Source organism: Chaetura pelagica, unplaced genomic scaffold (assembly GCF_000747805.2).
Source record: "Chaetura pelagica isolate M959 unplaced genomic scaffold, ChaPel_1.0 scaffold360, whole genome shotgun sequence".
NCBI lineage: Eukaryota > Metazoa > Chordata > Aves > Apodiformes > Apodidae > Chaetura > Chaetura pelagica.
The window spans coordinates 1,124,773-1,142,518 of NW_009951950.1; the positions used below are offsets into that span (position 1 = coordinate 1,124,773).

At 41.6% G+C, this 17,746-nt stretch overlaps 1 protein-coding gene across 1 annotated transcript; it reads left to right on the top strand.

Moving 5' to 3' along the window:
- Positions 1–782: 782 nt before the first annotated feature.
- LOC104388899 (amine oxidase [flavin-containing] A-like) lies at positions 783–17,519 on the top strand. Its single transcript, XM_009997833.1, is given in 13 exon segments — positions 783–836; positions 838–942; positions 2,183–2,274; positions 4,716–4,857; positions 6,660–6,809; positions 7,937–8,096; positions 9,349–9,445; positions 12,159–12,212; positions 13,137–13,194; positions 13,683–13,780; positions 15,200–15,311; positions 16,794–16,856; positions 17,328–17,519. Coding segments are annotated over 13 exon segments (1,341 nt in total). The 3' UTR covers positions 17,484–17,519.
- The last annotated feature ends 227 nt before the right edge of the window (positions 17,520–17,746 follow it).

The following is a 17,746-nucleotide window of genomic DNA, read 5'->3' on the forward strand; positions in this document are numbered from 1 at the left end:
AAGGTTCAAAGCAATTTAATGAGGGAAAATGCTGCCTACTCATCTAGTCCCCTTTCAGATTACAGTTATCACAAAGAACCAGCTGCTGTTAGATTGTTTCGCTTATCATTGTATCACGGGATTATCTGAAACAGTCCACATTCCTGTTGCAGCTCTGTGTCATACACATTGTAAGCACTGATAACATTTTTGCAAGCATATGATTTTTTTCTTCCTGCAACCAGAAACTTTCCTTTTAGCATTTTTTTTTTTCTTAGCCGAGGTTTCTCCCAAGGTATTTGGCATAATAAAAAGGTACCTTTTTTTTTTTTTTCTAGGTCAGGTGTACCATATGCATGCAACTTTAGACCCATACAAATTTTAGGATGTGTATTTCAGCAGGCAGGCAAACATTAGATGAATTTACATGTAATAATGATGAATGCTTAGGAACAAGGAATATTACCTCCTGTCCACTGCTGGAGTCTCCTTAGAGACTCCTTGAGACTCCTCAGAATTTGAAAAACTGCTCAGAACAAATGTACCCCTCCCAACACCTCTGAACTAAAAAACCCAGGTGTTATTTGGTCTTTTAATGTCAGCCCAACTGTTTTCTACCCTCATACTTAGCTTCCTGCATTCCATTGCTTACATACATGTGAAGGAAAAAAAAAAACCAAAACAAAACAAAAGCGCCAAAACTCAGACAAACCAAACCAGCCAAAAAGGAAAAAAGCAAGCTAGGTCTTTGGGAACAAAAGTACAACCATGTGTTAACTTTGGGAACTTAGTTTTCTTGAGGAATGAAGATATGATCTGGTCTATTTCAGTTGCTAATGCTTATGTGTGGATTTTTAGGGAAAGTCACACTGTTTCACGGGTATTTCCCCTTCAACGTGGAATCCCTTAGTTTATCTGGATTACAATAACTTCTGGAGGACCATGGACAAGATGGGAGAAGAGGTAGGCTGTGTAAATTGATTCTGTTTCTTACAGTGCTAATGTCATCATGAGTAAATCTGGTTTGGTTCGGTTTTGCTTCTGGCTGGCTTTGTTTATTGCTGATTTGATTAAAAAAAAAAAAAAAAGAAGAAAAAAAAAAGGAACATCCATCAGGAAAGATAATTGTTGCCCAGGAATTATCAGGAATAGCAGGGCTTCCTCACTGTGAGGTGGTTGGACTAGATGATTTTTAAAGGTAAACCATTCTGTGAGTCTGCAAGAAGATAAAAAAGATCTGGATGTGTTGAAGACATCTGAAAAAATGAGGTTGAATCTCAGTGGATGCACTTCCTCATGTCAGGGAAAAAACATTCCATGAGTTGGGAGATGAGAAGGGTTTTTCTCCTTGCCCTGTGACAGCCTTTTCAAGTAAGGATTGTTCTTTTCTGTAGCTACCGAAGCTGGGCTCCAGTTTGGCTTTATAGGAATTTTATTTCTCAAGCTCTTACATGCCTTCAAAACTCAAGCAGTACTACTGCAGATCTTACTGTGTGCAAAAAGTAGCCCCTAGGGCTTCATGCTGTCTTTCAAATATTTATCAGTTGCCTTGTAATCTGGCTACAAGCCAGGGGCCCTTCCTTACAATAACCTTCAAGCATAACTAACTGTATATCTGTAAAATTCAACATGTGGTTTTGCAGAATCAAAGTTGTGCATGATACTACACGTTTTTTGTCAAATAATATAGAATTTTTAAAATATTCAAATATAGTACCCTCAAATCTCATAGTACTTACATGCAATGGATTATTATTAAGAATTTGTCTAAAAATAATTAATACTATCTAGACATTTTTGCTCCCTCTGTAGTTAACAGAGAGACATAGGGGCCCTTGGATGCCTATGTCATAACTGAATGATTCTCTGACTGGAGAAATCATTTTTCCCTCAGCTGTTAAAGGACACCAAGACAATTAGAATAGACAGCTCACTTCTGAGTGACTGAAGGCTGGATGAGACCAAACATATGAATATAGTTCACTGGTCACACAAAGCCACATTTGGTTGTCATGGTACTATTCATGCCCAAAAGATTTGAATAGAAACTATTACATTTAATGAATGTGTTCCCAATTTACAGCCATGTGCAGGGGACAAAAGCAACTCCTGGCCAACATATGACTCCATGCTACAAACTAGTTATGACTAGGCAATGCTATAGTGCTGAATAATTTCTTAACTATTTTGCTTCTATCTCCAGATTCCTCCTGAAGCTCCATGGGATGCTCCACATGCTGAAGAATGGGACAAGATGACCATGGAAGAGCTGATAAATAAGATTTGCTGGACCAAGTAAATAACTCCTCATTCACTTTGAGATCCAGCTGCAGAATGATAGTGGCTCCCTGGCAAATTCCAGGGTACAACTGTGGTAGCAGTGGTGAGAGAACAGGAGGTGTTTGAGATTAGGCTGGTCTTTGTGATGGGCTGTTGTCAGATGGTGGGTGGGGCCTGTGGAGGATAAAGTGGTACACAGGATTTGGGTTGGCTGGTAGATGGGATTAAATGTGCTGTGGAAACCTGGGATTTGCTTCAATAGGGCCCATGCACATGAAAGTGACAGTGTGGGCTCTTCTTACCATGATTTCACTTAATTCATTTGGAGAACTTGTGCCTTTGTCTTTAGGAAAAGCAACATGTAAAGAAAACTCTGCTTTGTAGGTATGAATAAAGGTCACTTGCAGGCATAGAAATAGATGCAAAAGGAGATGAGGGGGCTTCACCAAACCCGTGGTAGGCTAACAGTTGAGGAGTGATGTCCTCTGCCTCAGTGATGTCTTCTCCTGCTGTTATCATGTGTCTTGATATGGTGTATCAGAGAGCAGGACACTGTGCCAGAAGGCAGCTGCTTTCCAGTGGTCAATCAATGGATGGGGCACTGTGAGACCCGAGGAGGGGAAGTGAGCAGCTATTGGCTCTAGAAACTCCAGAGAAGTTCAAATGCTGCTCCTTGTTTCAGGAGTAGTGCTTTGCTGGGCCTTTGAAACCCTTGGAGGAAAAGAAGGCAGCCAAGGAAATCGTCCCTGTTTCCTTTCACTTTTCTAGTTAGTTTGTGCCTGAGCCTGGTTGGGAGCTCCATGTTCATCCTGTTGTTGCACTTGCTTAGCTCTGCCCATTGCAGTGCAACCTCCCTGTGCTCCTGGGAAGCTGGCTTTGAATGCCAGGCTGCTCTCTTGGGCCTCTTTGCCCTACAAGGGTAGTTTCCCATGAAATGCTGCCAAGCAGGTCCTTGAAGAGGATGAAATTTACTCTTCCAAAATCCAGGGTTATAGCTCTGCTGCTGGTCTTACTCCTCTCAGGATCTTCAGTCTCATGGCCAGTGTAGCTAAGGCTGCCCTTCACCTTTTTCAGCATCCAACAGATCTTCCTCATTTGTGAGCACCAGGTCCAACACCAGACCATCAATCCTAGTTGGTAGGAAGAGGGCCTAAGGTGATATATTGCCTAGAAAAGGATCAGTGTGTTTTATATGTCTATGAAAGACCACAATATATGAATAAAACATGTACAGTGTTCAATATGGGTTCATAGTGATCTCTCCTGTAACACACTTCTCTGTACACTGGCTGCTACTACTGGTGGTTTTGTGGCACTCCAGTTTTAACGGATGTGCTCAGCTGAAACATGCTTTAAAAAAATGAATAGTAAAAACCCATTTTAGATCTTCAAGCCAAACGAGGTTTCTCTTTACGTAGTTAAAAAACTAAACAGAAAATCTCTCCTGCAAGATTTTCTGTACGACTTGGGTCAAGATTATGAAAAAAGATTTGGTTGTCATATGTCACAGATCAGCATCTACTGATCCTGAAGAGAGCCTTCACATTTCTCTAAACTTGCTACAACTTTTTAGTGTCTTGGTGTTTTTAGGGTTGTTGCAGAGGATTCTTGCATACAGAATGTTTTCTTATCCTGGCTAATAAAATAGAGGTGTCTGGACTTCACGCTCGGGGTAATTATGTTATAAAAGTTTATAAATTACCTATTCTAGCCCAGATAACTTGCAAAGTTCCTTTAGCCGATCATTATAAATCCATGTCGTTTTATGAACCTTCATCCAAGCCAAAGACCTTTCACCTTCTTGCAAAATGCTCTCAATTCTCTTAGCAATCTGTAGCCAGAAATGAAAGAAATGTAAATAGCCAGATTTTGTTCCTTGCTGCTGTAACTGTTTACATTCGGTTGACTTACTATGGTAGACAGCTCATATGGCAATGACTGCCAATTTGGTCTCTCTTGATTATCTACCATGTCTGATTCTTTGCTTCAAAGAAGGTATGTGCACCAATGCACCATAGAGAATGTCTTGGCCATGTGGGTATTTCAGTCCCTTGGGACTAATCAGACCTTGATAATTGTGTGTCTGATGATCTCCACAAAGAGGAAAAATGCAGAAGAGTTTCACTAGCTGGTAACCAAATGCATTCTTTTGTTGAGAAAAATATTTGTTCTGATGAAAGGCTTAGCAAGTGGAAAACTGTTTAAAGAAATAACTAAGATGAAATCAGTGGGATTTCAAACTGAACGGGTAAATGCTTTGGGAAGGAGGAAGGTGCTAATATAAACCAGTTGAAACAGTCTTAACTACAAACTAAAAAATGAGGTGGATATGAACAATCTTGGCTTTTTTTGACTTTGGGAAAGCAATCCTTATCAAGAATAACAACGCAGTTCCTGAAAGCAGTCAGGAAGTCACATTTACTCACTGCCTGTTTCTACTCCCGTGTCTCATGCAGAGCTGCTAAAGAATTTGCCACCTTATTTGTGAATGTCAATGTCACCTCTGAGCCTCATGAAGTCTCTGCTCTCTGGTTCCTGTGGTACGTGAGGCAGTGTGGGGGCACGTCCAGAATTTTCTCTATCACCAATGGAGGCCAGGTACAAAATGTCTCATGTTCTTCCTCCTCTCTTGAAGCCATAAAAAGCAAGTGGGGTGTTGCAGCCACCAGAGCCCTGTAATTAGTCAAAAGAGCATGAAACACCAAGTTCATGTGGCACTGGAGACAATTATGTTCTCATGGGATGGAACAGCCCTCTCGACTAACTCTGTACAATGAGGACTTTTATTAGCTAGACTTTGGGATAAACAGGGACAATTTAATCAGTTGTTTTTTTCTTCATTCACTTCAGCACAGTCCTTTTGTTGCTGTTTTGTTGCCTTTTTTCCAATCTATGGGTTATTTAGCACATTTGAATGTTTTCAAGACTTCAAAGCAAGTGTACTTTAGTGTGTAATATGGTTTTTAGCATTGAAGCCTCTAATGACAATAGTTGGAAGCAGGTAGCAAAAGGCCCTTCCTTCTTGCAACAGCTCATATGACAGCATATTTTAATGAGCTACTTCAGACTCTTTCTTGCCTTGGCCCTGGGAGGTCCATGGTGTTTGTGTGATTATTCTGAATGAAGTTTCAGAAAAGGTGAGAGGGCTGTCAGAGTAATTTGGATGTGGTATGTTTGCAGTCTTTACTAGCATCTTAACTCAGCTAATGCAGCCTCAGAAAACACACACAGCATTTCAGAGTGAAGCTGCCAACAACAAAAATGAAGACAGTACCAAACCCTTCCAAATCTGCTGGGGCAGGGAGACAATTAAGATAAGTTGCCTGGAGAGGTGCAAAGTCTCCATCAACATCTGTCCATTGGGAAAAGAATAATCAACCACGTGTTAGGAAGGATGTCAATAGAGCTAATGCTGCCCTGCAGTAGGAACAAGACCCAACAGCCTTCCTCCTTGGAAGCCCTTCAGCCACATTTGCTGTCTCACACCAGCAACTGGTATATGTTGCAGCAAGAATTAAATTAATTCAAAAATCGTCATAGTTAAACAAGGCATGAGTAGAGGAAAGCTAGCCTGGAATGAGCACTTCCTTTTCTTTGTACCTGGATGGGGCAAGATGTTTTGATTTTCTACCATCTTTCTGTTTCCCCTCACCCCAGTCAAAACCAGCTGAACAAAAATGTTGAGGGTTTCTGACTTAGTGGCCATGGCAAGTCTTGAAACTTCTTCAGGCATCCATTTCAGTCTTTCAGCACAAGGCTTTGTGTATCTTTTCCTCCCTGGCAGTACCAGCATCTTACATGTAAGAGTGAGCTGCTTGATAGAGCTGGTGGGTGGTAGATAAATGACTGTTAGTGCTTCCCCTGAGCTTCTTCACAGACATCATAAGGAAATACGTGTCACAGATCATGTTTTTTTTCCAGACAGCAATGTCTTCGTGTCTTCCTAGGGACCGATAAAGCTCATTGCCTCCTACACTCAAGGCCAGATGCAGTTAAAGATCTTTCTTGCTTCTGGGCGGGTGCAGGCTTTGGCTGTACAGATGCAATTGGTGGTTTTGTGATGAGTAAAATATTCAAAACCTCTTTTTAATTAAGTGATATATTTATACTAGCTAGAATACCTGGATTATTATGTTTATTCTCCAGGCTTCAAGATTATTTAAGCCAGCTAATTGAGGAAACCATAGCAAAAGTGGTTTAGGCAGCGGTCCCCACTGAGACTCAGGTCTGTGCTCTTCTGAAAGTCTCTGCCTGTTTACCCACCCTTAGGACTTGCAGATTTGTCTTGGAGATTCTTGATTATGAGCAGAAGACATATTAAATGTCATTGTGGTTAATGCTGGTGATTTTTTTCTTTGTGTTTATTTTTTGTTTTTGTTTTGTTTTGTTTTTTCTTCTAGGAGAGGAAGTTTAAAGGGGGTTCTGGTCAGATATCAGAGAAAATAATGGCACGCCTCAAAGGCAGAGTTAAACTGGAGCAACCTGTGGTCCGTATTGATCAGACAGGTGGTAATGTCATTGTGGAGACTCTAAACCACCAGATATATGAGGTAATTTGATCAGAATAAAAGTAGAATGTGCATTTAGTGGGGGAATACATCTGCAGTAGCTTTTAGCCAGATGTAATCAGGAAGTACCCATTTGTGCATGTCTATTTCTCAGACTACTCTGACACTCTGTGGAACCTGCTTTATTGATTTATTTATGACTGGGTCTCTTGCTGTTGTGCTAGTTATTTTCTGTCATTACTCTGCCTTTTCTGCCTTAACTTTTTCTGTGATTATATATATTTTAACGTTACAGTTCTGCATTGACACCATTTCAAAGAAAGGAAAATAATGCTCCTGTTTATGTGGTTTGCACAACAACAAAAAGAAGACATTTCAAGTGCCTGTAGTAAGATTTTACCTCTGTGCAGCAGTGCCATGAAATGTTCTATCAGTACTTGATTTCCTACAGTGGCACACATGGGGTGGCAGCTCCCTTCTGCACGCAGAGCCTAGCCTGCCACGGGGCTTTGTGCAGGACCCTCACAATCTGCAAGAGCCCTGTCTCACCAGTGGCAGTATTTGGAGGATATTTAGACAAAACTAGCAGAAAGGGAAGGAGCTATTTAACAGAGAAGCCAGTCTAAGGATGTGCTGGAGGAGAGACTCTCTCCGCCACCCAAGGAATTTTAAATCCTGGAGTTAAACAACTAGCTTCTCCCTCATGCTGGCTGAACAGCAGCCAAGCCAGAGGAGACAGGCTTCCTGCACTCAGTGGCCTCACCAGCATGAGTAAGCCTGAGAACAGCAGTATCTGGTGTGATACGGCGTCACCCTGAGCTCCCAAGCAGAGCATTCTTCATCGCTCTAGTCAGATACAGGACTTGTGAGAGGGACAGAGTGCATTTAGAAAAGCTGAAGTCACCATCAATGATGCTTGTCCTGAAGTATTATCCCATGAAAGTGACAAAATTATTTATTATTTTTTTTAACAACTTATAATTTAGACAAATGTGGGTCATGTTTTTCTTCTTCTGAAATGGCAGAATTTTGATCACCTGGAAAAATCTGTGTGGGAAAGCCAAATAGCAGTCAGGTGTGGGAAAGCTGTGAACAACCAATAATAGCATTTCAAACATGTCCTGGGAGAGGCAGTGCCTTGTCTGTACAGACTGTGTTTTATATTTCAGAGCAAGTATGTGATCATTGCTATCCCTCCAATCCTAACAACGAAGATTCATTATAAACCAGAACTGCCACCAAAGAGAAACCAGCTAATTCAGCGTGTGCCTATGGGCTGTGTCATAAAATGCATGATGTACTACAGGGAAGCTTTCTGGGAGAGGAAGGGTATGTGGGGAAAGTGGATGACTTGGGAGGCCTGTGCTTGATAAATTTTGAAGCTCTGCTGTCTATCAAGAATAAATCCAAGGCAGGGGGTGTTAAATGTGCAAAACTCCTAAGCCAAACACACAGAAGAGTGAAATGTAAGGGCTAAGGAGGGCTCTTCCTCCAGGCTTGAGTGCACTCCCTGTCCCAAAGATGAGTCCAGACTCAAACAGGATCCAAAATCTTGTGCTCTAGCTGAGGAGGGATGAATGAGAAAACAAGCAGGGTTTCCCTGGGAAATATTGCTGAAACCTGCCATGTGCAGGAAGGAGGGACCCTGCAGCAGGGACAGAGTTAAGGCAGCCCAAGAGAATTTAAAGCCGATGATAAGGAGAGCTTAAGGTGTAAGCAAGACCTTTCCCTCTTTTTAATCCTCTGTTCTGCAGACTTGGTATCTCAGGGGACTGGACAAAGTAGGTTAGCTTTTGTTTAATTCAGGGTACTTTCTCTATGTGCTGCAACATCATGTGTTTCTCATCTCCAACTGATACCATTTGCAGATTATTTGTATGAACAGATTAGTTTCTACTTCCTGTGTAATGATACTGAGAGTTGCACTGGGCAAGAATATTTCTTAATCAAAAGAATATAATTTTACATGTTTCAGGGCATAACTGGACATTGGCATTAGAAAGAAATGTAGGCAGGTTTATACACAGTTATCTGTATTTTTGTATGTTCATCTGAAGCACGTACTGATGTGATACTACAATAAAAGGCCCGTGTTTTTGCTGCATTACTGTTACAAGCTACTATTCCTGACAGTCTTATCAGTAAAATCAATACAGGGTGTAAATTTGAGCCTGCAGTGACCACATGTAATCACACTGGGTTCTGTTGCTGCTGTTGTTTTGGACAAACTTGTTCATGGAAAGAACCATCATAGTTCTTGCTAGATCCATTTATTTTGCATGTTTGTTGCCCACAGTATAGAAAGGCAAAGAGACTTACAGCAATCCACAGAAATTCCTTGCTAAACAGGAATGGAATTTAAATATGACTTGTATAAGTCTGTGTACAAAATTTCCCACAGTCAGAGGGCAGAGAGGAGAGAGACCATTACGAAAACACTTCAGACATTCAGATATTATTGGTGCAAAGGTCTTACTGTACAAGTCCTTTTATGGATAATTCTCTTTGCTCATTTCTATCAGAAACAATGATCTTCAACAAGTTTTGCTGACAGTAATTTTGCTTTCTTTTGTCTATGTAGGTTATTGTGGTTGCCTCTTCATTGAGGATGAAGAGTCTCCAATTGGGATAACCATAGATGACACGAAACCTGATGGATCTTTCCCTGCCATTATGGGGTTAGGAGCTTTTAGCCCATACTTACAGATGTCTATTTCTTTTTTGTGCAAAGGAGTGGAAAGAGGAGGAAGAGGGAAAATGGCCACATTACAGTGGTCCCCAGTCTTCACAGATGGAGGACAGCACTCCTTAAAAGCTTCTTCTGCATCTCTACTTAGTAAAAGTTTTTAGGTGAAGCTTCTGCTACAAATAGCCTAATACAAAGGAGATGGTCGGGAAGGAGTTGCTGAATTCAGCTGTAGTTAGTTTTAAGCATACAGTTGATGTTTTGGGTTTTTTTTGCTGTGGAGTAGATTTAGAGATAAATCTACCTTTTACAAGGGCATGTAGCGATAGGACAAGGGGTAATGGCTTTAAACGGGAAGACGGTAGATTTAGGTTAGACATTAGGAAGTCTTAGTGTGAGGGTGGTGAGACACTGGCACAGGTTGCCCAGAGAAGCTGTGGATGCCCCCTCCCTGGAAGTGTTCAAGGCCAGGCCGGATGGGGCTTAGATCAACCTGGTCTAGTGGGAGGTGTCCCTGTCCAAGACATGGGGGGTGGAACTAGATGATCTTTAAGGTCCCTTCAAACCAAAAACTTTCTATGATCCTACAATTCTGTGAAATCCCTTTCTTACCCAGATTTGTGAGCCTGTATTTGGCTTATGTTGGACCTTGTATTTAGCATCTAAACCAAAATTCAAAGGTAGTTGTCCAAGAAATTATCATTTGCCTCCTCTCCCCATTGAGCTGACGCAGGACAATGAACATCAGGTGGTGGTTGAGCAGAGCAGCAGCTGTGCAGTGAAGAAATTTTCGAAGAAAATGCCAAGCAAAAAAGTTGTATAGTTTAGACAAACAGATGGGAAAAATATGTGACAGCTATGACTGGCTTTTAAATTAGGTTAGATCCAATATAAACAAGCAATCAAAGGTAGTTGTCCAAGAAATTATCATTTGCCTCCTCTCCCCATTGAGCTGACACAGGACAATGAACATCAGGTGGTGGTTGAGCAGAGCAGCAGCTGTGCAGTGAAGAAATTCTCGAAGAAAATGCCAACCAAAAAAGTTGTATAGTTTAGACAAACGGGGAAAATATGTGACAGCTATGACTGGCTTTTAAATTAGGCTAGAGCCAATATAAACAAGCAATGCTCACAAATGTTTCCACTGTAATCCGATGTTAGACTGCCAAAAGAAGCCAATATATATGTCAGGCAACTACTCCTTAAGTATCTAGCAAGGAAAGCTTGCCACTTCTACTGAACTGTGTAGGTTTATGGGCATGTTCAAGGTTTAAAAACTTCCACGCCCTGAGAGCAGTAAGCCTCCTCCACACCCCATATAGCAAAGAGTGTCCTGCATCTCCTTGTGGATTTATGCAACTTTCTCAAAGAATGCAGGAACATGCTGTATCCCCTGGGTATCTCCACTAAGATCAGATGAACTAATCACCAAATCTATTTCTTCAAGCTGAATAAATTTTAGTCCCAGTTCTTACGGGACTGGTCCATTACACTGTGCAGCACTTGTCAGAGCAGCAAGCTGTCATTGCTTCTTAACAACAAATGACTCAGGCAGTGGTATGGCCAGCTGCTTGCAAGACTTGCAAATTCAAGAAAACTCAGGGTCTCAGTCCTTTTGGATAAGACCTAGGTAGAAGAAGGTAGGGAGTGCAAGCTAGTTTGCTGGAAACTGTTGTCTCTCTGCACACTTTGGGTGTAATGTTGATCTCTGGAGTCAGTGGGGATGGAGAGTTCATTCCCACAGAGCAAAATGAGGCCAGTGCTGGCAGCTTTGAAATCATACTTCCAATCCACAACTTACTTACCTGGTAGCTGCCAGGCAGTCCTCTGCACCTGCCCTCTGGGAATGCCTGCCCTCCCTTTCAATCAGCTCCATAGAGTAACCCTACACAGGCCTTTTCACCCATGTGGCCTATAATTATTAAGTGATCAGGTATGATTAAAAAATGCCAAGCACATTACGTACCAGTAAAGTGCTTTGCCTGTCTTTTTAGAGCTTACTTACCTGGTAGCTGCCAGGCAGACCTCTGTACCTGCCCTCTGGGAATGCCTGCCTTCCCTTTCAATCAGCTCCATAGAGTAACTCTACACAGGCCTTTTCACCCATGTGGCCTATAATCAGGTATGATTAAAAAATGTCAAGCACATTACATACCAGTAAAGTGCTTTGCCTGTCTTTTTAGAGTAATTTCAAGCAAAACGATTGAAATTCATGATTAAAGGACTGGAACATCTATTATGCAAGGAAAGGCTGAGATACCCAGGCCTGTTTAGTCTTGAGAAAAGAAGAATGAGAGGGGACCTTATTAATATCTATAAATATATGAAGGGTGGATGTCAAGAATGGGCCAGTCTCTTTTCAGTGATGCCCTGTGATATGATGAGGGGAAATGGCACCAAGTTACAACACAGAAAGTTCCACCTCAACATGAGGAAAAACTTCTCTACTGTGAGGGTGTTGGAGAACTTGGAACAGGCTGTGCAGAGAAGTTGTGGAGTTTCCTTTGCTGGTGACTTCCAAGACCCATCTGGATGCATTCCTGTGTGATCTGCCCTAGGTGTTCCTGCTGCAGCAAGGGGTTTGGACTCCATGATCTTCAGAGGTCCCTTCCAACCCCTATGATTCTATGATGCTATGAAAAGCTTGTAAATAGGCTTCAGTGCTGAGGCTGCAAGATACTTATATGTCATATTTTTCTTTTCAGTTTCATCCTTACCAGAAAGGCTGTTAAACTGGCCCATCTCAGTAAGGAAGAGAGGTAAGAGCTCAGAAACTTCAAATATTACAGAAATAAATCCATTCTCTTGAATCCTTCCCCATAGGAATATGTGTGTGCATATGCAGGTACTCACATGCTCAGTGCAAGTACCAGTACTGGAAATGGTGACAAAAATTGAGCTTTTATCATAAACAGGACAAGACACTAATGTTAATATCCATCCAGTTATGCACATTTCTAAGATTCCATGTCCTGCCCACTTTTCCATCTGATGACTTATCAACTCTGTGTCTCTATGTGAACTGAGATGATTTTTCTAAAGACAGATGCAGACTGCATCTCCCCTCAATCATACTTCACCCCAGGCATACTGGGAGCACTGACATGGGTACTTTTGAGTGTCCTTCACATTCAGACTGGGTGATAACATTTTAAAACCTCCATGTTTACAACAGTATTGTTTCTCCAGTAGTCTGTGAAATAAAAAAATGATACTGTCTGAATGTGATTTTTGGTACTCATCAAAGTGAAAGAGGAGTTCTGCTTATGAATGTGAGCAGGATTCTCCAGCTTATATTTTGTTCTTACCTTTGGTAAATCTGTAGGGATTTCATTGACCTATGATGCTTCTGGTCTTATACCAGCAAACATGAGAATTGGCCCTGCACACTAAAATAACTGTACAGAGGTTTATTTTTTTAGAGCTCGTCACCAAAATCAACCTTGATTTCCCATTCCAAGGGTCCATTTTGGTTGTCACATTTAGGCTTCAGCATTTTAAATATGTATGTTAAGATAAGAACTTGAGATCAGACTTAAAAACAAAGACAAAACCAACTTTCTTTCAAACATATTGCAATAAATATCATTTTTTTAAAAAAAAAATTTTTAAGAAGAAGAGCAATACCTGAGAGGTTTTTTTCTGCCTATTTTTTTCCTCACTCTGATTCTACTTTCATATAGGAAGAAGAAGATCTGTGAGGCATATGCCAGGGCAATGGGGATGGAAGACGCTTTACATGTAAGAAAAGAATGCCTTATTTTCACCTCTGTTTTACAGTAACATTGTTCCTTTGTTCTGGAGGATTAAGCCAAAATTCCTTGTACCTAAAATATATACTTAAATTTGCTTGTTGTGCCATACAATCTGTGCTCCCAAGGGGAGAGCAGCAGCATCTAGTCCAGAAAGAAAAGAGCTGCCAGTCTCACTCTTTACAAAACAAAACAAGCAAACAAACTAACAAACATACAAACAAAACAAACAAACAAACAAACAAAAAAAAAGAGAGTGCATGGTTTAATTTGTCCTGTCATTTCCCTGTGGAAGGCTTGTGCTTCTGTAAAAATGCAAAGATTTGTTTTGTGCAGATGGATAGCATTACCCAGATGACATGGCACTCTTTTGACAGGTATCCTTAGCCTGTTTTTTCCCTCTTCAAAGGAAATTTTGTTTTTTATTTGCAATTTTTCTGCCACTGTTGCACTCTCTAAGGTTTGTTGTACTTACAGCCCGTGCATTATGAAGAAAAGAACTGGAACATGGAGCAATATTCAGGGGGTTGTTACACAGCCTACTTCCCACCAGGCATAATGTATTCTTACGGAAGGTAAACCAGAGAGTGCTTTACTTTCTAATTTACATTTCTTAGCTCATGTACAGTGATACACCTTTTGCAACAAACTTACAGCATATGTAACATATTGGGGGAACTCCAACCCTATTTCTGCTTCCCTACTCTCTGACAGAGACTAGCAAGGATCTTGCTATTGACTTCAGTACAAGCAGAGCTTCTTTGTGACTTTTGAGGAAACAAAGCACAGTCACTAAGGGACCTGCTAGAGCCAGGAAACCTTTCCCCACCGGATAACTTACAGTATTTGCTGCTACGCAGTATTTACAATAGATCCCTTTAGCACTTTCTGAGAGCTTGAGGGCACACATCTTGGAGAGATGAAAAGTCTCCACTGATGGCATAGGTGGAGCATCAGGTTCTGGTAAAGACCATAATGAAACGAAGAAAAAAAACCCTTACGTGAAAACTTTGTTCTTTCCTCCCACCCTGCAAAGCCCCCCATGCCCTCCCCACATAGAATTGCTATATTCCTAAAGCAGTGTGTTAGATAATACTGAGTAATACTAGATATATCACTGAAAAGTGTGGGGAAGGCACAATTGAGCATGTAACAGGAAAACCAGAAAAATCTTGTCCCCATAGCCAAAGAACAGACAAACCATGTAGCACATCTCAGTGTGAGCTCCTTAGCATGTCCATCATGGAGTTAGACCCTGCCTCTGTGTCAAATGTGTGTGGGAAAAAGTCATCTCATGCATAGACTCTTTCTTCTGTTGTAATTTATCTGAACACTTGGGTAGTGATGGGTGAGGCCACTGACCTGGGGAAGCTGGCGTCAGGCAGACAGGGAAAGCCTAACTGGGGGGTTAGATGGGAACCCTTAGAGCAAGCACATCTCTCTATGGGAAAGGGAGCTCATTAGCTAGGGCTGGGTTGACTGAGATGCTTGTGCAGCTTAGCACAGCTGAGGAGCTGGCTTATACAACCCTACGGAGTGAATGTTGCTGTCCCCTTTTGGCAAGATTTGCAGCCAGGCAAGTCCATCCCCCAAACAGGAGCTCATATTAGTGACCCATCACTGCAAAAACATCCCATTGTAATGTCTGGGTAACAGTAAAGCTGCTGGGCAGAAGACATAAATCTGCTGGCTGCACTGCATTAGGATTATCCCTTATCCCAGCACTACAATAAGGCTTGTATTATTTTGCACGGAAACTGTGCTCACTGATTTGTGCCATAGACTTTCTCTCTCACAGATCTTCAGTTTTGAGTACAGAAACAAGTACGTGGTCCTGCAGGGACAGTCTATTGCACCATGCTCCCCATCCCAAGTCTGCAGGAATTGAAGAGAACTAGAGTTAAGCACTCCATTGAAGACCATCAATTGCTAGTAGAAGGTTCATTGCCTTCTTGTTACATGTCATCTGACATTCTCCATTTGTTGTTTTGAAGGATCATTCGCCAACCTGTTGACAGAATCTACTTTGCTGGCACGGAGACAGCTACCCAGTGGAGTGGATACATGGAGGGGGCTGTACAGGCAGGAGAGAGAGCAGCCAGAGAGGTATAGACTGTTGGCTTCATTTCAACATCTCTATTAAAAGGTTCAAAGAGATAAAATACAGCTTCGAGGGTCTGATTTTGTGCCTCCCACCCTGTAATTGTGCAGAGGCTCCTAGAACTGGTGGGGAAGGACCCCAGAAAAGGTTGTGATGTGACACTTTCTTCTTTTTTTTTTTTTTAATTTACTTAGTTTGTTATTGAATAAAGCGAAGAAAAAAATCTCAGCCAAATCAAAACATTATGCAGTGTGTTGCTTAAAGTGGAGACTTAAAATGAAGCTCATGCTGTATACCTCATGTCTAGAGGCAAAAACCTTCCAACCTGATGCTGCCCTTAGATAGACCACCACAATTTCTAACAAATGAATCACCGTATGTTTTAAAAGTAGTTTAAGTCATTACAAATGCTCACAGCTATTTCCTATGCAGCAATCTTGAAATCTGAGCATTGTTCTCATTTTTGATCTCTCTCTTCTGCTTCTCCTTTTACAAGTGAGTACTATTAGCTCAGTTTTATGAGTTCATGATGGGCAGTTCTGATATGTCTAAATCTCCTCAGAACGACATGCATTGGTCTGGGTTCCCAGTCACAGTGAAATCCCTTTACAACAGTCTGGAGGGAGGGGAAAAAACCCAACACATTAAAGGGTGTACGTTACATTTACAGCTGCTGTATGACAGAGTCATGGAGCTGTCATCTAAGGCAAAATCAGCCTTTTGCTTCCAATCAACAGAGCATCATATTTGCCTTATAATCCTCATTATTACTTGTTCTGTTTCAAGTCACCTAATTTCTCTTTACTCCATGCTTGTGAACAGTAGCTACAAGGACAATGAGCCATCTTCTCTGAAGACATTCATTTATCCCCAAGAACCTCCATGATTGTAACAATCAGTTTATTCTCAAGAAGAATCCTCAATGAGCTTTGTACGGCCTGAGTAGCCAAGAGATAAAATCATAATTGTATGCTTTGAAAGCCCTGGAGTTGCATCTTTCCTCTTTCTAGTTTGTGATCTAAGCAGCAACACTCATAACAGGCTTTGCTTGGTGGTAACCTCCTTTACCTTGCTATTTCTCAATCTGTCACCTGAAAAAGCATATTTACTTGTGATTTTAAAAAAATTAAAAAATTAAAGAAATTAAATACCTGGAGAAGCTGTAGTTCGTGTGGATTTCTGAGTGAAGTCCTGCTTTTTATAAATGGCCCTGTGAAACTCCTTTTATCCATAAGACGCTGGTTTGGTGACCAGCTTTCATATATTTATACAAATGACTAAAACTTCCTCCTTCTTCTCTCTTTGCTGATATAAACAAAGAAATCACTATACATTTTCTGGTTCAGAGCAGTTTCAGCTAGGCCTCATTATGCCTTTTGGCAATGTCACCTTGCTCTGACTGCTACTGCTATTCTGAAGCTGCTACTGTGAAAGCAGTGTGAGTTTTCGTTTTTTCTCATGTGGTACAATTTTTTTTTTTCTTCTAGATATTGCACACTATGGGGAGGATCTCACAGAATGAAATTTGGATGCCAGAGCCAGAGTCAAAGGTAAGACAGACTGCATAATTGTCCCGCAGACAGGTGCGCACCCCTCAGTCAGGCTGGTGTTCCTTCTTCGGTGAAGTTTTGGTTACTTTGCATGTTGACAGTATTATTATTTTTTACTCACCTGAGGAATATTGTTACCCCTGTCTGAGGAGTAGATGACCAGGAGCTAGGGACAAGGATCTCAGAGCCTGGGGATTGCAAAATGCAGGGAATCAGCCTAGTTCTCCCCAATCCCAGGTCATGGCTTTAAGCTAAATAAAAGCTCCTTCCAGTCACAAGTAACTCTGCCTGCATTGCCCCATTGACAATGAAAAACAGGCATTTCACAGCCCTGACCTTCCTTCCTCTCCCTGATCTGGTCCTCAGGAAAACCTATGGTCTCCCCAGCCTGGGAGGGGTGACGTTTGCCACCTCCCCACTCACATGGTGTGAGGGAGACCCTGCAATGGCACCATCTTCTCTCTTCCCCAGGATGTCCCAGCCCAACCATTCACCACCAGCTTCTGGCAGAGGAACCTGCCGTCCGTGCCAGGACTGCTGTGCCTGCTTAGCTCTACCGTGTGTCTCACCTCCGTGGCTGCTGTGGTGCTGATGGCCTGTAAAAAGGGACTACTAATTCGAAACTAGTGAGGACTACACATCCAGTGAAAGCTGCGTGTTTCCTCTTCTTCCCTTTTACCTGCTGAGTGTCGTTTTTGAAGAGAAGTGGCATGGATGGCTGGAAAGGGTGAAAGTTGTTCTCCTGGTGATTTTTCTTTTTAGTACCATAATTAATGCATCAAATCTACTGCAGTTGCTACCAGCTAAAGAGAAATAAAACATCTCTGGGGGAAATTTTCAATTTTGCCTTTTCCTTGTCCATTTGTTTTGATTGGACATGATAATATCAA